Below are 25,688 nucleotides of genomic sequence, written 5' to 3' on the forward strand. Positions count from 1 at the left end.
GGGAAAAAAAGATGGAGTATAAATTATGAAGATGTATTCTTATTAGTTGTCATTACTTTCTATCACCATCAAATTGTACATGATGTTTCTTTATCATTTTTTCCCCAACATATTTGATTTAAGTTGTGGTGTTGAACAGGGACATCAAGGTCTTAGGTCACTCTGTTTTTCCTGTCATTCTCTTTTGGAATGAGAAGGTATGTTGCAGGATTGTGTGGCTACTCATTACGCTTTTAAAAGTATGATTTTTAAGTTTTAAAGGAGATGTAGGGGGTGGGGAAAGGTCGGTGGAGAATTGGTTCTGTATTTCAGTGAAGATGGCAGTCCCCACCATGATTTCCAAGTGCCATGTCAGCTCTTTGGAGATTGACAATACCCTTTTAAATGGAGAATAATTGGTCACCGCCTTCCTTTAAATGGAGTGTAAGTTGCATTTCACTAAATGTCATTGCCAGGTGAATTAGAGGTTCAGCTCCACTCTGAAGTCCCTTTGCTCAGGCGCACACTTCAGTTGGGTCTTTTGGAATGTCCCCCTCACCCCAAATCTTTGCTTCTCAGGAGTGGGAGACACTAGTTGGAAGAAATGAGGAAAGGTAGGGGATGGAAAACGAGATGTCCCGGAAATGAACCAAGTAGGCAAAGAGCAGAAAATATAACAGTGAAGCACACCAGCTGGCAATGAGCGTGAGGGGGCCCTGTGCTGGAATTGGCCAAGTTTCTGAGTGTGGCTCTAAAGAACACTGGCTTCTCTGCTCCTCATCATCCCTCTCCCCCGACTTCTCCCTCTTCTATTCCAATCGAGGGGAAAACGTGATTTTTAGAGACTTTGAGTTTTATATTTAAAAATTTTTGAGCACGTGGGAAAATGCATGTTTTCATACATTCGTGTTTGCTGTTCTGATCCTTTAGGATTTCACCTCCAGGGGAACTCTAGTTTTTCCTTGATTGTCCTCCCTGCCACCGTGATAGCAAAGGGGGCTCCTTTTATGGGCCCTTATAGTGCAATCCCCAGGGAAGGAATGCAAATGACACGTTCACATCACATAGCTTAGAAAGGGGGACATTTCCTTACCTAACAGACAGGGGCAATCTGAGTGGGGGTGAATTACTCCGAGTAAGGTGTTACTCCCTTTACTCCATGACTCCAGGGATGTTTTAAAATCTAGAGGAAGGTGAGCGGGAACAGGGAAGGTTTGGTCTTTGGGTACAACACTTGTGTATGATGCATGGCTCCTGCTGGGCTCAGCTCTGAGTGCCCACATTATGCTGTAATTAGCTCCAGACCCAATCTCAGGGAGCATAAGATAAGGCTGCTTGGAGCCAGCACTGCAAGCAGCAGAGACACAAGGGGAGAAGCCAATTGATAGGTTGGGGGGAAGAATTGCTCATCAAAGCCTTATATTGTGATCTGTGTTTTCAGTTAGCTATTGATGGGGAGTTGCTTATGGTTTGGCAGTCAGAATGTTTACTGACTGATCAATTGGCATAAGAAAACAGATAACAAATGCACACACTATTTATGCAAAAGACCCATGCGGCTATTTTATGGTGGCTTACTGGAGGTCCTGAAACCTGACTTGTATGCACTGTTACCTAGCAACCTGTTATAAAGTCACCGGGGAGTGAGATGCATCCTTAATTTTTTTGTGTGTGCATATTGCATATTTGGATGTAAATGTAAACTTGGTGACAATGCAGCTCAGGAGAGGAGAAGGTATGTTACAAGGAAAAGAATACATTTTCTGGAGCGATTTTTTTTTTTTTTAATTTTACTTACCCTCTGGTTGGTCCGGCCATGCATTTGATAGCGCTCTCACTGTGGTGCCCTACCTGGCTGCGTCTGTGGATATGATTTAGGGACAAAAAGGCCAAATCCCAGGGAGCTGCGGCTGAGTTTCTAGCTCTTCCCGTCATCAAATGTAGTGAAGTAGTGGCTAGTTTCGGGCCTTGTCCCTTGGCGTTATAACGGCGCCATTGTTCTTGGACTGAATTTTTTCACTGGGCTCTGTCCGTGCACCTGCTGGTACTGTAGGGTGCAGCTGTTTGTGGGCACTGAGTCTGTGAATCTTTGTGCCAGCCAGATCACTGTCTGCAAAACTGGAGCACAGTGACAAATTCAAGCGTGTAGACACCTACTTGTTTCCAAAAGAGAGAAAACACTTGATGCTTTCTTGCCTGGTTATTAAGGGGAGTCTTTCTTGCTCCTTCAACTAAAACTAAGCATAAAGATGATTGAATGGAACCCAGTGGGATTCAAAGTCAGTGGATAGAATACTGTTTTAAATGGGCTCTCAATGCCCCCCACCCCCACGCCTGTTAGAGGTTTCTTAACGTGTATGATTGTGAAATCAAATCCCTTCTCCAGACTATCAGCTATTCTTCCGACTGAGCCCCCACTTAACACTGCTTGGTCCTTCAAGAATAATGCTTCCAAAACTGAAGCTTCCAGGCCCAGCATCGCAGTTGATTCAGGGAAGACTATGGGCAGCTTTCTGGGCTGACAGAAAAATGAATTTTGTAGATTTTACCCACAGCTTAGACTGAGGCAGGCCTGAGAGGGCTCCAGGCCTGTATGTTCGAGCAGCTCTTTCCTGGAAGCCAGAAGGCATATGCAAATCATTGCATGTCAGGGCAGGTGAGCCAGTGGTCACGTGGCTAGGGTGTTCAGGGAATAGGTGCTCACCCGACTGTGGAGAGCTGAGTTCCTGCTGATTCTGTGCCTTGTCGCCTATAGCCAGCAGCAGTTCTTAACCTCGGCTGCACATTAGCCTTGGCTGGGGAGTTTTTCACAAAATGCCAGGGCCCAGAAATTATGATTCACTGGGATAGGCCCTAGACATTGGTATTTTCTTTAATATCTTCAAATGATTTTAACGTGCAGAATGATTTTAGTGTGCAGCCAGGGCTGAGTACCACTGATGTGGAATATAAACTTGGTACCTGGTACAGTATTTTTTTGGTACAGCTATGGTTTTCATCAGTGCAGTTTTGTTCTCTTGGTCTCCACCCTAAACCATGAAACGGGGCATGGTGGTACGAGATAGGCCTGTGGCCCTCACTGTTGGTCAAGGTTGACATGAAGGAGAGGACTGGGTGAGTCGTGTTCATGGAGCCCCAGGTGTTTCCTTGTGGGGCCTCCTGACAGGGGAATTTCTCCAGTTAAAAAGTCTCAAGATTCAGTGCAGAGCACTGAACAATGGGAGGGTCATCGTTATTAGAAGCCTGATTAAAAGCTGCCTGCAACAACGGCCTTACATCATTTCTTTTTCCGAAAACTACACTTTTCAAGATATAAAATTTAATTCTAACTCTCCAAATTATAACCAAGCAGTTGACAGAAACTTGGCACTTCACTTGTTGGCTGGGAATATCTTTTTGTCCCTGGTTTTCCAAAATAAAAGATATGTCATTTCAACTATTTTTAATTTGGAAGCCAGCAAAAATTGTTGTGCTGTCTCCCACATTATATTAATTTCGTAAAATTGAGACCAAAATAATTTTAACTAGGAGAGATGGACTTCTTTAAAGCAGCAACTTACTTTTAGCCTCACAGAGACAGTTTATGAACAAATGGGTATCAGCTAAACTGTTTCTGACTTATTAGTAGCCCATCCATTAAACAGCAAAGGTGTTCACATATAAATGTAGGGTGTAGGTTAATGTGTTTGTGTCATATACTGTAGTCTTCCATCGGCCTTTGTTCTACAGCTTCCATCGATTTCACCCGATTTTAAGCCTCTGTAGTTACAATACAGTTTTTGTATAAATGGTAGCTCCCAATCTTGCTTTACCTTTGTTTGTGCTGCTGGAGAAGGAGGGATAGGAGATGCCCATTGAACCCAGTCATCCTCATTGCCCAGTGGCTCTGATTGCCTCTCTGTAAAGGCAGTCATCTCAACAAATGAGCCTTCTTCCAAGTAAATGCCATCCTTGTGTTATTCACACCCTACGATGGCCGTGCCAACAGCCAGGGGGCTCTCCCACTCCCCACGCCTGGGCATGCCTTCTCCAGTCAGGTGATTTTTGAGAGCTTCCCTTTGCATTTTTAGTTGGGCCCTTCCTTTTAACCCTGCCTTGCTTTTCTGGTGATGGCCCCTCACTGATCCTGTGACTAAAATTCCTCATGTGAGCCGTGCATTTAGGGGCCTTATATGTGTAAGCAGCTTGAATGCCCTTTTGAAATTCTCGACTTTATTGAACTTGGTGATTCATATGAGAGGAAGAGTGTGACTCTTTCTTATTTTTCAGTGACTTGCCAGTCATGAGGCTAACACTGACCTGAGTTAAAAAAAAGGGGCAGGTGGGATTATAAGTAAGTGGGGCCTGGAGGATTATAAGTAGGGCCTGGAGGATTATAAGTAAGTGGGGCCTGGATTGCTTACACACAAAGATGTTGAAACTTGCATGGACAGAGTTCTTATGCTAGTTACTCATTGCTTATTATTTTTACTTTATTTAATACTTGCTCACTCCTTTGAGCCTCATGGCGATGCCATAGTGAGTGGTATAAGTATTCCTATTTTACAGATGAGGAAACTGAGAAATGAAGAGATTAGAAGTCTTGCCCAGGTTAGCACAATGAATAGGTGGTAGAACTGGGATTCTTTGTTTTTTTAGACGGAGTCTGGCTCTGTCGCCCAGGCTGGGGTCAGTGGTACGATCTCAGCTAACTGAAACATCCACCTCCAGGGTTCAAGCTATTCTCCTGCCTCAGCCACCCGAGTAGCTGGGACTAAAGGCGCCTGCCACCATGCCCAGCTAATTTTTGTATTTTTAGTAGCGATGGGGTTTCACCATATTGGCCAGGCTGGTCTCGAACTCCTGACCTTGTGATTTGGCTGCCTCAGCCTCCCAAAGTGCTGGGATTACAGGTGTGAGGAACTAGGATTATAGGCATGAGGAACTGGGATTCTGATCCAGGCATTGTGGTTCCAGGATTCTTTCCCCCAGGCTCCCTACCCCCAAATTACAGAAAGTAGCAGGAACTTGGCTCTGTTCTCTGCCCTTCTTGTGTGTTGTGGAGTTAGCCAGAATTTCAGCATGTTCTGGATGTTGTTATGTCAGACAACTTTAGAATTTGTGTTAATAGTTTTAGGCATCTTAGGAATTATTTAGTACAAATAGAGCAGTAAGAGTTGGGCCAACTGATATTTCTGTAAAGCTTCACAGCGTACAGTATATTTCTAAATACATCATTTCATAACAAGCATGTAGATGAGAAAACCAAGACTTGGGATAAATAACTGTAAAAGAGTCATGACTGGAATCCAGACCTTTCTTTCCTGACTGTGCTAGACAGAGTGTACCTAGTTCCAGAATTGCCATCAGAGTGATTTTTTTATCTTGAAATTTTACCAAAGCCTATTGTATCTGTCAAAACAAAGAGAAGTGTCATTCTCTTTGAAGGCCATTCTTTTTACTACTGTTGTTATTATTGTTGTTACTTCTACTATTATTATAAGAACTATAATTAATCAAATGGCTTACAGTGAGCTGGACACTGTGCCAGCCACATCATGTAATTTCTCATTTAACCTTTACACAGCCCTATAGGGTCAGCAATAGTAAACCTATGTTATAGATGAGGAGGCTGAGACTTAAAGGTTTCCACTGCAAGGGACAGAACAAGGATTCAGCTCTGGGTAACTGCAAAAGCTTGGCTCTTGAATACTTAATTAGCTATTACCTATTTTTTTTTTTTCTCAGTTGAGCAAACTGTCTTTTGACCTCCGTCTGCTTCACTGTTTATTTTCCTTGGCTTCAAACCATGGCATCATTTCTAATGCATGCACTTTCAGTCACTAATCTGGTTAAATTTTTTATGTCTTCAAAATTATACTGAAATTTTTATCTATACTCCATCCCTTCATGTGCAACCTCCTCATGCCTACAAGTTGCCCCTCCAGCTCCCTCCCTGATGCCTTTTCTTCCCCAGCACTGCCCCCACCCATCCACCCAGCATTTCCGATGGACTCTTCTTCCAGTACCTCTTGCATCAGATCATGCTCCTGTCTGTCTAGCTCTTTTCCTCTCTTCCTCCTTTCCTTCCTTCCTCCCTTCCACCCTTTCTCCCTTCCTCCCTTCCTCCCTTCCTCTCTCTCTCTTCCTTCCTTTCTCTCTCTTCCTTTCCTTTCCTTTCCTGTCCTGTCCTGTCCTGTCCTGTCCTGTCCTGTCTTGTCTTCTTTTCTTTCGAGATGAGGTCTTACTCTGTCACCCAGGCTGGTCTCCAACTCCTGACCTCAGGCGATCCTCCCACCTCAGCCTCCCAATTATCTGGGGTTACAGGCGCAGGCCACTATGCTCAGCCCCAGCTCCTTTCTCCTGAGTAACCATCTCCCCACTCCTCTTAAGAAAACTGTTAACAGTCTTCACCAGCTCATGAACATACCCCTCTCATTTCCATTTTTCTACCTTTACTCATGTTGTTCCTGGGGTCTGATAATTGGAACTTTGGAGTTGCATGTATATTCTTCCTCTTCTTGGGAGGAGCTACAAAGTCACACTGTAAAGAGGTGGGCCTTTGGAGGGGGGAATCGTAGCCATTTCATGGTCTGCCACAGTCCAGACTTCTTCAGACTCTCTGGGTGATCCACAATGACAAAAATCATTTACAAACTGATCTGTAAATAAGAATATCAGCATATTAATTTAAAATGACAAGTATAGCAGTCAAGAGGAGATGTCATTTGGGGCAGGTGGCTATTGACTTTCCTGAAAAAGGTTGGAAATATATTATTCAATCTTCAGGTTTTCTTTCTTCTAGCTTCCAGGCAAACCACTGCATTGCTGTTCATAAATTTCGTTCTTTGGCCATGTTAATAATAGGAATTTAAAATACAGCCTTCTTTCACATTTACTTAGGGCTTGATTGGTTTTCCAGGACCTGTCCTTCCTGCTTTTGACAAGGGAGATATCCTGTCTGTTAAGTGGATTACTGCAGATGGCTACTTTTGCCCTTTGTGGGTTGGTTTTAGTAGTTTAGTTTTTGCAGGGAAACTTTATATATTTTAAAGTTCTTGAGGCACTGCTCACTTTTTGTTACCTTTGACCCTTCTCCAGAGGCTGTTTTTCCCCTTTGCCCATAGCTCTCATAGGGATCTTTACAGTCTGGGTTTGGGTACATAGATGCTGAAGGGTGGCCAAGGATTAGCTCAGGTGGGGATTAATGAGAAATATGAGATAGCTAAAATTTCACTAAACACTAATTATAAAATGATTTAAGGGAAATTAAAGAGCGAGATTTAAAAATATTTAGCGAATGTTATAAACATTCCATTTGAATATAATACGCTTAACATTTAAAAGTCATCTTTAAGTGTTTTTCATTATTATTTAATTAAATCTTGGCTTTGCTTACGATTTCAGAAGGCAGTTTCTCATCCAAAGCACATCATAGTGCTGAAAGATCCCAGATCCCCAACCTGTTCCTACATACATATATACACACTGCTAACAAGGGAACTTGGTTAGATAGAACCGCACCGGCTTGTCATCTGGAGACTTAACCTCTGATTCTGGTTCTATCATTAATGAGTTGTGTGATTTTCAAAAGATCGTATAATCCTCTGAGCCTGTGTTTTCTTTTTGTAAAATAAGGGAGTGGAAAACAGTAATGGCTTTCATTTTGTTTCAAAAGTTCACATTTATTACATTTACATATTTAAAAAGCCAAGCAATTGGGGGGCAAAAAGTTGCTATTCGGTGAGCACAAAATGTGACACTCCAATGCTATGAGGGAGTAGAGTCTATAGCAGTGTGATCATCTTGTATATTTCTAAATTTATTTTGCTGATCTCAGTTTGAAAAAATACAAGTACGGTTTCACATAGTGGCAAATGGGAACAGATTTTTAACAACTTGTCTTGTAATTTCAGGATCTCCTCAATTAAAGAAGAGTATAAATTTTTGCTTCAAAGTTGACAACATTTGGCAACTGCCCTCATTCCTTATAATAAATGGAAGATAAGCAGTATCCAAAACTCACAATATGCCCTAAAGCCATCTGTAATTCTGTGTCAACTACTTGGTTATTACTCAGTTAACTGTTATTTGGGAAATGTATTTAATCTCTCTAGGTCTGAGATTTCTCATCTGCAAAATGGGGATAATACTAGTGCTTACCTCAAAGGGTGGTGTTGAGAATTAGATAAATTAATACAGGTAAATACTTTGTGTATTACCTAGCTCATGTTATGTGCTCAATAAATGATAGATCTAGCTATATCCATATATATCTACACATGTTTATTTGTCTGTCTATTAGCTGTGGTCAGAAGCTGCACCAAGCAGATACACTTGATACACTTGAACCTACCCTTGCATTTAATTTAAGGCAGGTATGCCCAGGGGACAGCTGGCAATGTCTAGATAATTTTTTTTTTCACAACTGGGAAGTACTCCTGGCTACTAGTGCATAGAGATGCCAAGGATGCTGTTAAACATTCTACAATGTGCAAGACAGTCCCCAACCCCCAACTCCTCCCAGCAGATTATCCAGTGCAGAGTATCAGTGGAGTTGAGATTGAGAAACAGTAATTTAAAGTATGTATGTAGGCTCTAGTAGTGCTATAATTATATATGGACACACATGCATAGGCCTGAATTTTTTGAAAAATCAGTGCAAAGGCAGCCACTTCATTACTAATGACATATGACTAGAACTGCAGCACTCCTATGAGAGGGGGAGAAACTGCATTACAACGGCTACTACATGAATCTGAATTAACTTGTCAACATATTAGTGGTCTCCAGTATGTTGATGTTTTATATATAATGCAGTGGATGGTGCACGCTTTGAACTTAAATTTTAAATTAATTAATTTTTACAATAATTTTTTTAAAACTTAAATTCAAAACAAACATTTGTTGGAACCCCTGAAACATATCCTAGGGTTCCTTGGAACACTGTTTGAAAACCATTGCTCTGTAGTCCCTTCCAGGCTCGAGAGTCTTTGGCTCTGGTTTAGGGTCAGGTCGTAAATAAAATTCTCAGTGGCCTTGCTTTTTCACAGAGCAGTTTAGCATTTACAAAATTGCCATATGCTGAACTGAAAGAGAGTTCTGTCTTATGAAGCTCAAGAAAAGGTGTCATTTTCCTTCACCAGAGGGAACCAACAGAAGTATTCATTTTGCAGTCGATTCCTTCCCTTCATCCTCTTAGTCAAATCTTCACAAGATTTCTTCCTACCAGAAAATGTCCCTTTTCTTCAGGTGAAACCCACCCTTCCCTTTCTCATGAACAACTCTTAATTCACCCACATCACTTATTTTCCAAAGCCATGGTTCACCTGCTGAGGGTAGTGTCCCTTTTAAAGGTAGCTGGGTGTCTTGGAGAGAAAGGAAAGGGTTTGGATGCATTTCCAGTGAGAAACTCTGAGCAAGTGTCTCTGTGAATTAGGTCTGTGATTTGGGGCATCAGTTTCTTAACCTTTTGGGACCTTAGTTTCCTCACCTGTAAAATGAAGATAGTAATAACATCTATCTCCTGTGATTGATGGAAAGCTTGATCCCTGTGTAATTACTCAAGTGCTAGTTGTATACATTGTTAAAACAAATGATGGTCTTTAGAAGGAAGTTATATATTTTTTCCCTAGTAATAGGGAAGATATATAGTATTTTCCCAATTACTATATAACTAGAAAATATTGTAAAATATATAGTATTTTCTAGTTATATAGTAATTTCCTAGAATTGGAAGATTGGAATCATCTTATCCCAGCAGTTTTCCCATTCCTTTCCCACATTTGCCTTTATCTTGAATCCTTCGTAAATCCTCAAAAAAAGCTGATTTATTTCCTTTAAATGGTGGTCCACCTCCATCAAGTACATAAACTAAGAGGTATGTGTAATTGATCATCAGCGTGGCCCAGGTGCTAGGATGCTGGGAACAAACAGCGAGACAAGGAGCCTCTGGATTAGCGGGGGCTTCCTCATCACATCAAAAGTGCAGTTATCCAGAAACTTTCAAATACATGAACAGAAGTCAAGGCAGGTGTTGTGAAAGTCCTTGACAAGTTGAGTTCCACACCTGCACAAATCTTCCTGTGTTAGTAGTAGGAATGAAGTGAAGACTATGTCATGAGTCATATTGGTTGCTTTTCTCTTAGCAATTTCCCCAAAGAAAAAGAAAACGTCTTGAGTTCCACCTCTCACTGCACATGTGGGTTTTTCTGTAAAGTGGGATAATTTAAAAGATAGTAATTATTAAGTCATATTAATTTTAAAATATAGGCTTTATGTACTGTTCTCAATGTAAATATTTTTGGTCATTGAAAAAAGCAGGTTAGCCTTCATATTTCAATTTTTACATCTTCTATGGAGACCCAAATGTTTGGGAAATTAAAACTTGGGCATGAGTGATTTCCACATGCCCTTCTGATATGTCATTAGCTATATTTACATTTCCTCAGCACATTACAATTTTCTGTCATTCTCTGTATGGTCAGAATGCAAATCAGGTATGTAGTGCCTTGCAAATGTATAATCCAGCAATGTACACCTTGCTTATTGCCTTTTATTTTATTTTATTTTATTTTTGAGACGGAATCTGGCTCTGTCGCCCAGGCTGGAGTGCAATGGCTGGATCTCAGCTCACTGCAAGCTCCGCCTCCCGGGTTTACGCCATTCTTCTGCCCGGGCCTCCCGAGTAGCTGGGACTACAGGCACCCGCCACCTCGCCCGGCTAGTTTTTTGTATTTTTTAGTAGAGACGGGGTTTCACCATGTTACCAGGATGGCCTCGATCTCCTGACCTCGTGATCCACCCATCTCGGCCTCCCAAAGTGCTGGGATTACAGACTTGAGCCACCGTGCCTGGCGCTTCCTACCTTTTAAAGTGTCTTTTTGAAGTTCTGTTAAATCCAGGTTGTGCTAGCAATGCTAAATATCTTTACTTTTTCCCCCTAAGTCTCTTGTAGCACATACTCTGACTAATGCTTCTAGAAACCACTTACATGTGCAGGAAGCATCTGCTTAATGAGCTCTAGAAGTTGGGATTTGCTTCTAGGGCCTCAATAGTTTTTTTTCATCTCTTTCTTAGCTTCATCTTAGAATTTGAAAATGTTTTTAAATAAAAGATGCAGCAATGAAGCATTTAAAAAATACTTAACCATTCACTTTAAGTTGTTTCTCCTCAAAGAATCAAAGACACAGACTTAATAATTAACACCCTATTTAATTACTCTGTCATGATGAACTAGGGTGCCCTTGCAAAGGACTTTATAAAGGGTTCTGGGAGAATGGTGTTGGGAGAGAGCAAGCTTTAGAAGGGTGACCAGCAAAATCCCCCAAGAGGTGGGGGAAAGGTGCAAAGGGGAGAAATACGCTAAATAAACCAAGTCATCTTAGGAGCAGCCTTCCTGGTAGATGTTAGAAGTACGTATTTGAGGATTGCTCCATAGACCATCATTGCTCCCTTTGATTCAGATTCCTATGGCATTGTCCCCAAAGAGCTAGATTTTAAGCACTTTCCTTGAGACTTTTCTGGACTCCTCCTTTAGTAATGCTAGAGTTCAAGTGATGATTAGATATTTCAGTAATGCTGTGGTCTAGGTAGAAAGGCCTTTAACTTTACTTCAAAGGTCTTATCTCCCATCTAATTATTAAATCCAGGGAAAGCACTTCTGATTGCTTTTGGTGGGATATTTTGGAGGTCTTAGTTTTTGTTAACTTCAGGTAATGTTGGAAGGCCATTGGATGCCACTAATTTGGAGCAACACATTTTACTCATTCAACAAATGTATATTCATCACTAACTACGTACCCAGGCACTATTCAAGGCACTTGAGACACATCAGTGTTAAAAAAACAAAAATTGTTGGACCAGGAGTGTTGGCTCAAGTCTGTAATCCCAGCCCTTTGGGAGGCCAAAGCTGGTGGATCATGAGGTCAGGAGGTCGAGACCATCCTGGCTAATATGGTGAAACCCCATCTCTACTAAAAATACAAAAAATTAGCTGGGTGTGGTGGCGGGCACCTGTAGTCCTAGCTACTCTGGAGACTGAGGCAGGAGAATTGCTTGAACCTGGGAGGCGGAGGTTGTGGTGAGCAGAGCCAAGATTGTACCACTGCACTCCAGCCTGGGTGACAAAGCATCTCAAAAAAAAAAAAAAAAAATTGTTGCCTTCATGAAGCCTATCTTGATTTTTTGTTTTTTGCTTTTTGAGACAGAATCTCGCTCTGTCGCTCAGGCTGGTGTGCAGTGGCACAATCTTGGCTCACCACAACCTCTGTCTCCTGGGTTCTAGTGATTCTCCTGCCTCAGTCTCCCAAGTAGCTGGGATTACAGGTGCATGCCACCATGTCTGGCTTATTTTTGTATTTTTAGTAGAGATGGGGTTTCACCATGTTGGCCAGGCTAATCTCAAACTCCTGACCTCAAGTGATCTGCCTGCTTCGGCCTCCCAAAGTGCTGGGATTACAAGTAGCCACTGCGCCTAGCCATAACTTGTTAACATAATAAATTTTAAAAACCGTATAGCATGTGATTAGTCTGTTAAGCTAAATACCGCATAACAAAATACCACAGACTGGATGACTTAAATAACAGATGTATTTCTATGTTCTGGAGGCTGGAAGCCTAAGATCAAGGTGTCAGCAGGTTTGGTTTCTCCTGAGGTCTCTCTCCTTGGCTTGCAGACGGTCACCTTCTCACTGTGTCCTCATGCAGACTTTCCTCTGTGTGCGTGCATTCCTGGTGTCTCTCTCTCTCTCTCTCTCTGTCTTCTTATTCTTCTGGTTCTTTGACAGAACCAGTCACATTGCATTAGGGCTCCACTTTTATGACCTCATTTAACCTTAATTACCTCCTTCAAGGTCCTAACTCCAAATACGTTCCACACTGGCAGATTCGACATATGAAGGGACACAGTTGAATCCATGACAGTAGGTTATTAGGTGATAAGTATTTGGAGGGAAAAGTGAAAGTTAGGTCAGGGTAAGAGAGGTTGGAAGGACTGTGAAGGTGGGGATTGCAGTTTTGAACAGGATGATCAGAGTAGACCTCACTGAGCAGGTGGTATTTGAGCCGATTGGAAGGTCAAGTATTTTCAAGTTTTGTTACAACCCAGAGACCAGAAGTGGAGGTGGTGCAGTGGAGGCAGGTAAGAGACACAGCAGGGGAAGCCCATGGACCTAGGTTCTGGTCCCAGCTCTGCATCTTTCTGGTAGTGAAACTTCCAGATAGTACTTTGGGCTTTTGGGGTTCGGTTTCCAAATATGCTGGTCTGTGTGAACTTGTGATTCTAGAATGCATATTCTTAGAGGGGTGTGAGCTGGAAAACAGACTTTGTGCTTGAGTATTGGCTTGGAGTAGGTGGTAGGCAAGGGGTGATAGATGTTTGCTTTGGGGATTTATTTTTATCTTTTTGTTTGTTAAGATGGGATGGGCTTAAGGCTCATTCTAATAAGTGTTTCTAATTAGGACGAGATCCTCTTTCTCAAAAGATGGACACACTCAGTGTAATGAATCCTAAGTTCCTACCTCATGGACTCTTAAAGGGAGGGAGATGCCTGTGAAAGTGAAAAGTGGTAGGAAAAGGGTGCTTGTCTCTTCCTTTTTGATCTTTCCTGGGTAGTATGTAGCCCAGTGGGGAAGGCCTGGTACAGTGTGGCTGAGCCACAGAATCCATCCCATAATATGCCAGTTAGCTCTGTCCTGACCACACACTCCACAGCAACCAACTATGCTAAAAATGGAAAAAGGACATTAGTGGAAAAACTGGTGAAATCTGAATAAAATGTAGAGTTTAGCTCATAGTAATGTGAATTTCTTAGTTCTGACAAATGTACCATGGTTATGTAAGATGCTAACATTAGGGAATTCTGGGTGAAGGATATATGGGAACTCTTGGAACCATCTTTGCAACTTCTGTAAGTCTAAAATTATTCCAAAATAAAAACTGTTCTTTAAAGAAAAAAAAGATAATTTTGGACTCAGTGATGACTTGGGCTACAGACATGGATTTATTCACCATAATCAGAAGAACAATGCTAAGTACATACCCCACTGTTTATGGATCAGTAGTGTCGTCTTATAATAAGGCAAAAGTGGTCTATCTCTAGTCTGAGCTTTTCTGTTTGGCAAATTCTCCATCCTCACCTTACCATCGCACCCCAGGTTTCTGCTTTGGGTATTGCCTCTGACTCATGTTTGTATTCAATATCTTATGGCAGAATAATTGCCTGAAAGCATTATTTCATAATAGGATTAGGTGGGGAGAGTGCTAATAAGTCAGGGAGGCAGTGGCATACCCAGGAAAGAAGACATCTAGGGAAACCAAAGAGAAAATGCCCAGAGACTTTGTAGAGGTAGCAATTCTTAAAATATTATAGGTTCAAAAGATTCAGAAGCCCACACTCCTTAGAGTCGTAGGCCCATGGAGTGTATTGTGCGGTTTTGCCCAGGGCCCAGCCTGTTCTGATGAGATTGTAGTCCCTCTGGTTGTTAGCGCAGTGTGATTGTGCATTCCATACTTCGTGAAGTACCAGAGCAGCTAAGGAGGGGAGTGGCCTTTTATGTATATATAATCCCTTTTTTTCTTTTGACAGCTGCAAATCAGAAGGAGCCCATGAATCTTAATTTTAAAGTGAAAGAGGAGCCTAAGGAAGGGGAGTCCCTAAGCACGACTTTGCCTCGGTCCAGCTATGTGTTCAGCCCGGAATCTGAAGTGTCAGCCCCAGGCGTCTCTGAGGACGCACTAAAGCCCCAGGAAGGGAAGGGAAATGTGCTAAGGCGGGATGTGTCAGTCAAAGCAGCCTCTGAACTTCTCATGAAACTCTCAGGTACTTGATTTATTCGAAAATATTCACATTCTGATAGTTTCACTTGCAGGCCAACTGGACTGCTTCCTGCATGGGTTATAATTAACCTAATGGCAGCAATATCGCATTATTGCTGTGAATTCAAGGAATGATCAGATTACTTGGCTTAAATTCCTGTGTTGTGTGTGAGTTTGTTTGTGTATATTAGCTGTGTACCTATCTTATTAAATACAACCTTTTCCTGACTATCACTGCAAATTGTTGGAAACTACTGCTGCTTTCTAAGGTGATAGAGGCCATAATTTTAAATGGGTTCTAATGACGTTCAAAGCTCTTCTGCTAATTGATCAAAATATCTATTCTTCCCTAATAGAGGACCTGGCATTTTGTGTGTATTTATACTATACTCTTTAAGCACCATTACAAATATTTTTCTTAACTTCATAAGCATTTGAGATGGCACTTGAAGTAATTACCAACAGAGTGGCAATAAGAGATTTTATGGATAGAGAATTTTATAATGGAATATTACAATAATCTATTCTTAAGATTAATGAATCATTCTTTACTAGTATCTGAATGTAATATCAGCATATTAAATGTAGGAAAAATGGCTTAAAATTTGAAATTCATATAGTTTGGATTTTTTTCCACATCATCTCCTATCTGCCCTGTCCTCTCTGAAACAGGTGAAAACATGGAGTCTTTTCAATTCAAAGATAGGACTTTCAGAACATGGAAAAAAGGGGTTATATCAATAATTATACTTGTCAAGTCATATCCCATCCTTAGTTCATTACCTCTTAAGCGTAATTTTTAGAAGCTATATTTAAAATGCTAATATGAATCAAAAGCTGTTTTTAGTTTGGAACTTGCTGTGCTTGGAGGATGAAAGCAAGAAATGCATTAGAGAGACTCCTTTAAGACCTGTAATTTCATCAGCAGTTCTGACTGTGTTTCTGGTTGACTGGTGGGTTGGAAAGTAAGAAATTAACAGTGATTTACTTAGTCATTATATCAGAACAGTTGAAATTCCTGTACTTACCAGTTGGTGGGGTTAAGAATTCTTTCCTTTGATGTTAATTCAAAGCACATTGGAAGTTCAAGGTAACATGATTTGTTATCAATAAAGCATAATGCAATCATTACATCCTTATCATAGCTCCATCTTCCTAAATTTTGCAGAGATAGTACAGTACCTCCTATGCAGATGAGAGGTCTAGTAAGATTGTATTATTTACTATTATAAAAGCTGAACGTTTTTATAAAGGGTGTTCAAGTGAACACATTTTTTGTATATTTGAACTCTCCTTCCTATGTTAAATGATGTAGAGTAACACATTTGTTGTTTTCTGGTAAATTCAAAGAGGTCACATAGCTCTGATTCTTCCTCCATAGCATACACTTTCACATTCCAGTGACTTGAAGTCTTATCCAACAGTGACCCCTGTCTCCCTCCTTATGGTCAGATTCCAGTATATAATATTTCTAGTTCAGAGTTTGCTGTGCAGCAAGTGTTGTAAGCAAAAGAGACTTTGGTAGCACCAAAAGATAATATGCAAAAAATGAGATTTCAGGAGTGATGTTCTTTAAGGAAAAATATTTTATCTTAATCCTTTTGCATGATGAGATTTGAGACACAAGTGCGGAATCATTTTATAGATAATAATGATATCCCCCAAACAGAATAAGTCTATCAGCCATGAACATTGAAAGATATTTGTGGACAGCAGTGGTCCTTCTAAATGTGTATGTTGCCTTTGGTTGAGCACATGTGCTATGTGGTTCAGCAATAGTTGAATGGATGACATGGTCCTGTTTCCAAAGGGCATCTGCCCCTGCTTCGTGATGTGGAAATGAAAACTTGTTTGAAGACCAACAACGATTTTTTTTTTGCTGTGAAAAAAAAAATCCTCAGCATTCTGTGTACAAACGACTTAGGTCAAAGAGATATGCATCACAGTCCTGATCTTTAGATGCTGTGGTCTAGTCAGAAGTAATCCAGGGCAGTGGAATCCATCCATGTGATTTGCACTTGGAACTTAGTACTGCCATACTCTAATGGCCATGGTCAGGTAAACTGGAAAGAAGTTTTTTAGTCATAACAATAGGCATGTGACTTAAAAGCAAATATCTTTTCATTCCTAAGCCACAAGTTAAAGAGGACTCACCCTTAATTAGGTTTAAAGTGGATATTAGAGTTTCTAATCACTGATAGAGCAGTGCTCTTGCAAGAATGAAGTTGTTAGGAAAAAACTTTGTATGTTCTTTCCTCAAATTGTAATTTTAACAATTTCACCGTTCATTTCCTGAAAGACATCTAAGTAAAGGACTTGTGTCTTCAGATACCCTTTTCCATGATCATTTCTGTTGCTCTATAGACAAGAGTAATTCATTTCCCAAAACATCTGTGTAATTGGTCAGGGCTGCACCACCAGTTTGTCTCGGCTGATACCCCCAAAGCTTTGTTGTAGCTGTTCTTGTGAACAGGAGTTCCTATTACTTCCTGCCTTGCTTGTTTTCATTTGTAGTCTTCTGATATGCTGGGGAAAATCTTTTTGATCAGGAAGAGTTGGGTGAGGATAATTAGTTATGCAAGAATGATGCATGGGGCACACTTTTCCTTGTTTCAGTTTTGACCCAAGGAGTAGTTAAGATGTGGAATAAAAGGAGTTTTCTTCCCTGTTATTTATTCCCTTGAGGTTAGAAGTGGTGACCTATAGTTTAGACCCTTTCAGTCTTCTCATTGAATTGCTAAGAAGAAACTAGTCCACAATTTTGGCTGCTTCATTTTCAGTTTTAAATTAATTTATGTTAACTCCTTAAGGATGGAGACTTGGCACCTGCCCCAGTCACATATCATGTGGAGCTTTTCTATGTGGAAAAACCTCTGTAGATATATTGTTTTCCAAATTGACATTTGTGTTTTACGGGAAAAACGCAGATGAGCTAGAGTAGGCTCAATTTTTCATTAAGTGTGCGTTTGGGAAAATCTGAGCTTTCTTCCTTCCTGTGGTTCAAGTTCTATTTCCAGTTGTTAATTGGGAAGTTGAATGCCTGACAGCTGGGCCAAGTAAATTGATTGCCATAAAGAAAGCAACACACTCTGAGGAAAGCACTGGAAGTCTGCGACTACTTGTTGTTATGTGACACAAGGCAGCCAAAATAATCAGACTTTTTGCTAAGCATATGGTTGCCAAAGATAATTTCCAGAAGTCTTCATTCAAGGAGGCTGAAATCTCAGTGTTCAACATAGAGGATATATAACATTAGATAGTGTAAAATATTTAAAGTACCTTTAAACTCTGGTTTTGCAATGTCTGGTCACCTTGCAAACTTATGGGATAGCTATGTTATCACGGATATGATGTAATGCTGAAAGTGACACAAAATTTTGTCTGCTTTATCTCTGCTTTGCTTTAAGAGAAGTAGCTAGATGCAAAGTGATGAAGATAAATGCCCTCTTCTTTCTTTGGGAAGTTACATGTTTCCATGGGAATGCATATATAAAATGTATCATGCATGGTTGGGTGAGCCTAGAAGTAGTAGATAAGAATGCCATTTAAAAATATGAATTCCACACACAAAAAGTACATAGTTGGAAAGCTGGAGTTATGCAGAGAAACATTAATGAAAAATTAAACATTTGCGTTTCTCTAGTGTGGTAAATAAAACTTCATATTAGACCTTAATTTGAAACAAGTTTATTGGTTTTAAAATTTTCTGTGCTCACCCAGAGGATTTATATTGATTTCTGGTTTATATTCATTTATTCCTGCCTAGTCCTGGAGAGTCATATAAATTATAATTGCCTCTTGTATAGGAATCCAAGCAGACCCTAGATTTGAAATAACATAGTGATGTGTGGTTTAGGGTGTCACGTAAATGAGATGGAGCTTCAGCTAGGAGATATTTAGAAACAGGTAAACTTGAGTAGGATGACATTTTAAGGTGAATTTAATCTCTAAGGTGAACTGAAGTGGAGAAGAAAAGAACTCACTTTATTAACAGTTGTAATTAGGGCCCCTTTGGTTATAAATAACAGAAACCCTCTTCAGATAGTTTTGGCAGGATAGAAGAATTTAGTAGAAGATGCGGGTTTTGGATTGGCTTATGGATCCCGAGGGCAGGGATGCAGTGGAGCATCGGTTTTCCACTGCAGCCGGAGTCTGGAGGCCCATATGGAACCAAGGAACCACCCCTTTCCCCACCTCATTTCTGCTTCTCTCTGGACCGACAGATGGACTTCTTCTGTTACCCAGGCCACATGATGGAAAGGGAGAATTGCCAGCAGCTTCTGAGTTTATGCTTTGCTCAAAAGAATAGCCAGACAGAAATGTCTTTATCCCAATCCTAAATCCCAACCAAGTGCCTTGGCTTCAACTGGGACCCGACAGTGGAAACTTCTCTATTTAGAGATGAGGGCATGTTGAGCAGATGTGGCTGCTGCCGTTAGCCATGTAGGATTGCTGGGAGGGAGGGCAGGAGGGTGAGGTGGGAATAGGAAAATAGAACAATGCATACAAACCACAAAAGGTCCAGGAATAATTATGGTGGTTGCTGTCATTTCAATATTGAGTGGAAATATGTTGGGTGCTGTTTATCTTTCCTTCCTAAAAGGGTCTGAGAGAAAAACCTCTCTAATTTGCTAAGGCAGTGCTTCTCAAAGTGTGGTCCCTAGACCAGCAGAATCATCATTAAATTTGTGGGGATAAGGAAGTGTTAGACATGCAAATTCTTGAGCCCTATCCTGGACCTAGTTGAAACTGTGGGGTGGGAGTCCCGCTGTCTGTGTTTTCACAAGCCTTCCTAGCGATTCTGACAGCTAAGGTTTGAGAAGCACTGTGCTGAGGAAATGGTTAATTGGAAAAATAAGTTTCATCCATCTGAGAAGAATGCTTTAGGTTGAAGCTGACAGAGAACAAAGCTCTATTAAATGTACATTTTACTTTTTAAAAAGAACCATCTCTCTTCAGTGAAGATTCTTTTTAATTTATTATGAAATAATGGTATCTGGGAACCTTTTTTTAGAAGGGCACATGTACCTAATAAATCAAGATAGTGTTGGCTGTGAGCCTCAGATAATACTACTTTTTTCAATGTTCTTTGCTGTTAAATTTCATGATTATTCCTGAGCAATGCTGGCATTCTTTTAGGAGAAAAACCTTTCTCTGCCTTCCCTCTACATAATCTAAGACCATGTTGGAGACTCTTCTAAAGAATTATGTGAGATTAATTTGAGATTTTAGCTTAATAATTTCTCAGAGCAAAAATTTATTGGCTTATTTGGTATTTTCCCTTGGAAAATTATGGTCTAGCAAGCTTTCTAAGCAGTGTGACTTCAGTAATCTATAAGGATGGAAAATACATGTTGTATTTTTATGTTACTGCCTTCTCAAATTTGCCTCCTTCAGACTTGGAATTTATCTAGTTAGGTGGTAGAGATGATGTGAGACCTGTTTGTACTTAGTTCCTTATGATTCTACCTGCTTGCATAAAAGGCTAAATGTAGAGCTCACTTATAAAGTGAACAGGTAGATCTAATCAGTCTAATCAGTCCAAAAATAAAAAAATTCATGTGTTCGTTTCAACTTTTTTTGAGCCCCTGAAGAAATTTATTGAATCCAATATTCTGCTTTTCAAGAATTTATGTATTTTATTTTATTATTTTTTTAGAGACAGGGTCTTGCTCAGTCACCCAGGCTGGAGTGCAATGGTGTGATCATAGCTCACTGTAACCTTGAACTCCTAGGCTCAAGTGATCCTCCCACCTCAGGCTCCAGAGTAGCTAGAACTGCAGATGTGCATCATCACACTCAGCTAATTTTTTAATTTTTTTTAATTATTATTATTATTTTTTTGTAGAGACAAGGTCTTGCTATGTTGCCCAGACTGATCTTGAACTCCTAGCCTCAAGCAGTCCTCCCAACTTGGCCTCCCAAAGTACTGGGATTACAGGTGTGAACTACTATGCCTGGCCAGAATTTATATATTTTATGTTTTAGAGGGGATTTCTACACTTATTTTAATGTACCATCTCATTTTAAAAACTGTCTTTTGTGTGTGTGTGTGTGTGTGTGTGAGACAGAGTTTCACCCTGTTGCCCAGGCTGGAAAGCAGTGGATTCCTGGGTTCAAGCAATTCTCATGCCTCGGCCTCCTGAGCAGCTGGGATTACAGGTGGCTGTCACTGCGCCTGGCTGATTTTTTGTGTTTTAGTAGAGATGGTGTTTCACCATGTTGGCTAGGCTGGTCTCGAACTTCTGAGCTCAGGCAATCTGCCTGCCTCAGCCTCCCAAAGTGCTAGGATTACAGGCATGAGCCACCGAGCCTGGCCCATCTTTATTAAAATATAATTCATATACCATAAAATTTGCCCATTCTAAGTATACAATTCAGTGATTTTTAGTATATCTGCAGAGTTGTGCAACCATCACTACATCGAATTCCAGAAAATTTTCGTTGCTCCCAAAAATGTCGAGTCCATGAGCAGTCACTCTCTCTCCCCACCCCCCACCCAGGCAACCACGAATCTAGTGTTCCAATAGGTTTGCCTATTCTGGACATTTCATATGAATGAAATCATACAGTATGCAGTCTTTTGCATCTGGCTTCTCTCACTTAGCATAATGTTTTCAAGGTTTATCTATGTTGTAACATAAATCAGTACTTCATTTTTATGGCTTTATTCATTTTCAATTTTTATGATATTCCATTGTATGGATATACCACATTTTCTTGATCTATTCATCCGTTTATGAAGACATTTGGATTGTTTGCCATCTTCTGCTACTATGAGCATTCATATGCAAGTTTTTGTGTGGGCTTAGGTTTTTAATTCTCTTGGGTATATACCTAGGAATGGAATTGCTGAGTCAAATGTAACTCTGTGTTTAACATTTTAAGGAACTGACAAGTGGTTTTCCGAAGTAGTTGCACCATTTCATATCCCCACCAGCAGTGGATGAGGGTCTCAGTTTCTCCACATCCTTGCAAAACTTGGTTTTGTCTGTCTTTTTTTATTATAACTGTCTTAAGAGTGTAAACTAGTGTTTCATTTTAGTTTGGATTTGCATTTCCCTGATGACTAATGATGTTGAGCATATTTTCATGTGCTTATTGGCCATCTGTATATCTTCTTTGGAGAAATGTTTATTCAAGTTATTTTCTTACTTTTTAAATTGGGTTATTTGTTTTATTCTTGAGTGTTGAAAGTTCCTGATGTATTCGGGACGTAAGTCTCTTCTCAGATATATGATTTGCAAGTATTTTCTCCCAGTTCTGCCAGTGGTCCTTCATTTTCTTAATGATATTATTTGCAAGCATGAACTTTTTAAATTTTGATCTCGTCTAGTTTATCTGTTTTTCTTTTGTTGCTTGTGAGCACTATCACATTTTCCATAAATCCAAAAATTAAGTAAAAATTGCAGACTTGTTTAATATTAAAAGGAAAGTCTGTCTTGTGTTCACATAGTGCTATTTAATTTTCAGAGATATAAAGCCTGTGAAACCAAATTTATTGAATAATACCTCAGTGGAGTGGACCCTTCTGACTCCTATATTTGCTGTAGCATTCTTTATATGTCTAATGGCAAAGAATATTTATATGTCAACTTTTTAAATGACTTATAGTGAATGTGACCAGCAATGGGCCCACAACTAATGGCTGGATCACTTTCCTCATTGCCATATATACCGTGAGATAGATAGATAGATAGATAGATAGATAGATAGATAGATAGATAGATAGATAGATATCGTGGCTGGGGGACAATGAAATATAAATAAGAATTAGACTTTTTTTAGCCCTTGAAAACTCACTGAGAATTGTAGATATTGGGAGTACCAAGTCTGTATTTTATACAAACAGGGAATAGATCGCTTTAATAAGATAAAAATTTGACATGTTTCTATACCCAGAGAAACCTTCTCTTGAAGGTCTAGATCTTGTTAAGCTCAGAGGCTAGACAGCAGTATTGTTAACCTGACCATTTAAGCAGGAGAGACTCAGAAGTAGTTGGATGCAACTAGCCCTGGAACTTGGTTCTTTCTCAGCTACAAAGAGGAACTTATTCTAGCAGGCTCTCTGGCCGTACTTGATGTTACACTTACTCTGGCCAGTAAGCACCCTTCTGTTTATTTTGTAATTCCACGTGCCCTTTACAAATCTTCGAACCCATAAACCTGAATGGCTCCTGTTGCTTTCCCCCTGCCCCATATGGGAGCTGTTCCAGCTCACACCCTGAAGGCCAGGGCCTCTGCACCTCCCTTTTTAGCCCTCAAGCTTCAGGCTACCCTTTTTGCTTTTTTTGACCCAGCTTTCTCCAAGGCCTGGGATTCACAAGGCCAGGCTCAAAAGGGCTCTTGTTTTATTATCATCTCCCTGTTGCATAGCTGCATATGTTAATATAACCACGAAAATTTGTATTGGCTCGTGTTCCCAGAAACCAGGCAAGAACTCTGACAGGAATTTCATGTGCTCCACCTTCATCGTAGATTCCTTTTCTGTTGGGCTGCTTCAGGACTAGGGCAGGGAGGGGTCTGGACGCAGCAGGGAGTGGGGAGGGCTGCAGAGTGGTGGAACTGGGGTGGGGGCGTGCCGGAGGGGCTCCAGATCTTCCTTTACAAATATGGAGCAAAAGAATTAAGAATGACGCCTAGGCCTTCCTCTTGGATTCCTGCATCACTTTCTGTTTCTGGTATAAATGACTACAGATGTTACCTAATCAGTAACACATACTGGGGCACAAACCAGAGGCTGCTAGTAAATACGTTTTGATGATGACGACTCTGAGAAGAAGCTTTATTTTCCGAGGGATCCAGTTGCAGTGTGGTTGGAAATATTTGAGTAACCAGTCAACCTGTTCAATTTTTCACTCATAGGACAAGTTTCCCTGATGGATAGAAGGTATGTACCTTGCACCATTCTAGGTTTTTGAGGCTCCTCGCAGCAGCCCTTTTGGCTATATGTTAATACAGTTATAGTCTTGTGAGGGAGAGCTTAATCGTTATTTTCCTTAACAAGATATCAAAAGCATTCTCATTCCACAGTGGTTTTTCTTCTCATCACCATATTAACTTTTCACCTTTAACTTATTCATGTCAAAGAAGGGGAATATTTGCATGCATAATTAAACCCCATGGATATGGTGCCCATCTGGGTACATGTTGGTCTCATAGACCTACCCCTAGAGAAGGGAATCTTCATTGCTAAGTAGCTTCTCTGCTGCCAAGTGGCCAGGTCACCCACTGGGCAGGGGCTCTACTGTGTGGTGGGGCAGGGGCTACCAAGCATGTCTGTGCACTGTACTGGAAGATGCATATAGTCTGGGAGTGATGGGACCCTTTCCATTGGGCAGGGGAGTGTCATTGTTAGCCCAGGAATGGAAACTTTCACAAAGAGAATTATTTTTCTCTTATGGCTTTTAGGATTATTACAGAAAGACAAATGATTTAAAAGTGTTTCCCCCCCATCAAGCTGTAAGGACCTGTGGTATTCTTTCTGAAAGGATCTTTGTCTTCCCTTCTAATAATTCTTCTCTTTACTCCACCCATGTATGTATTTTTCCCATTTTAAGCCATCCTGAGTTTATGCTGTGAGTTGATTTACTTCCTTTTTTCTAACTGCGGGATAGCAGCTGGATTCAAGCACATTTCTTGGTTTCCTGTGGCTTGCCATATGCTTGTATCACTTATCTCCACAGCTGGAGAGAGGAGGGGAGGTTATAGAATTTATGCACGACCCATCTCATTTTATCTTAGGTACAAAAGCAGATGACGAGGGTCACTGTTTAAAGAATAAATTATGAACTGGTTTCTTTACTTCCTAGTATTACCATCCTTTTCCCCATAAACCTACCCTTGCCCTAAACATATGTACACACTTCCCCTGTTTTTGCTACCAGAAATTCTTCCTGCTATTTTTGAGGTAGAGGGCATTTATGGGGACAACCTTACAGAGCTTCCTGTGGTCCACACGCGTGTTTCCAAAGGTACATTAATAGCCCCTCCACTCAAGAGGGAAAAAGGCCCTCGACAGAACCAAGGATTAATGAGAACAAGAGGTAAAATTGCACTGATTTGTGGACCTGATTATGTGAGCGGGATCTCTTGCCTCTGCACATTCAAATATTGGTAAGAACCTTCACTTGGAAATCAGCCATGTTTATTTAGCCAACATATTGGGTAAAATAAGTAATACTTTCTTTAGAACTTTTTTTCCAAAGAGCTGTGAAGAAGAAAGAAGAAAGCTGGGGACTAGGAAGATAGTTTCATCAGGACAGAATTACACATTTAATCAGGACAAATTCTTTCAATTACTTCTACTAGACCCCACTACATTTTGCACCCTGTTTGTCTTATACTGTTTAAAATATGTTCTTCTAAAACGTTGTTCATACTAGAAAGCTCTTCCTGCTTGACATTCAGCTCTCCCGGAGACACCTAGGGTGGGGTATCAATCCTGTGTGTAACTGTGAGTGTTCAGTGACTAGGGCCTCGCTGTTCAGTGACTAGGGCCTTCCTATTCAGCGTAAGGGCTACTGCCTCTTCTCCCTCCGTCTGGTTGGTTGTTTCTGGCTCTTCAGCACCTGTGCTAGAGAAGACATGGGAATGAGAGAGAGGAAGGGAAATTAAAATGAGTCGCTTACACTACTTGTAAGTAGCTTTGATTTAAAAAGCATTTGGAAAAAAAGGTTGAAACACAGCCAAAATACATCAAGGGACTATCCATGCACTCTGTATCTCCAGAAACTATGGGGAAGTGAGAGTGAGGGAACATTATCCACCAGCAGGAGGTCCCACCCCACAGTCCAGTGACTCCCACAGGCATGGGACTAGAGAAGACATGGGAATGAGAGAGAGGAAGGGAAATTAAAATGAGTCGCTTACACTACTTGTAAGTAGCTTTGATTTAAAAAGCATTTGGAAA

General features: G+C 40.6%; 1 protein-coding gene across 3 annotated transcripts in view; it reads left to right on the forward strand.

The window, feature by feature from the left end:
* ZNF827 (zinc finger protein 827) overlaps positions 1-25,688 on the forward strand; it is a 180,804-nt gene that overhangs the window by 59,517 nt on the left and 95,599 nt on the right. For all 3 annotated transcript variants that reach the window (XM_011956882.1, XM_011956900.1, XM_011956890.1), the window contains one exon: positions 14,547-14,780. In XM_011956882.1, the coding sequence (XP_011812272.1) occupies positions 14,547-14,780 (234 nt within the window). The remainder of the gene's footprint in view (positions 1-14,546; positions 14,781-25,688) is intronic.

Source organism: Colobus angolensis, unplaced genomic scaffold (assembly GCF_000951035.1).
Source record: "Colobus angolensis palliatus isolate OR3802 unplaced genomic scaffold, Cang.pa_1.0 Scaffold111, whole genome shotgun sequence".
Lineage (NCBI taxonomy): Eukaryota > Metazoa > Chordata > Mammalia > Primates > Cercopithecidae > Colobus > Colobus angolensis.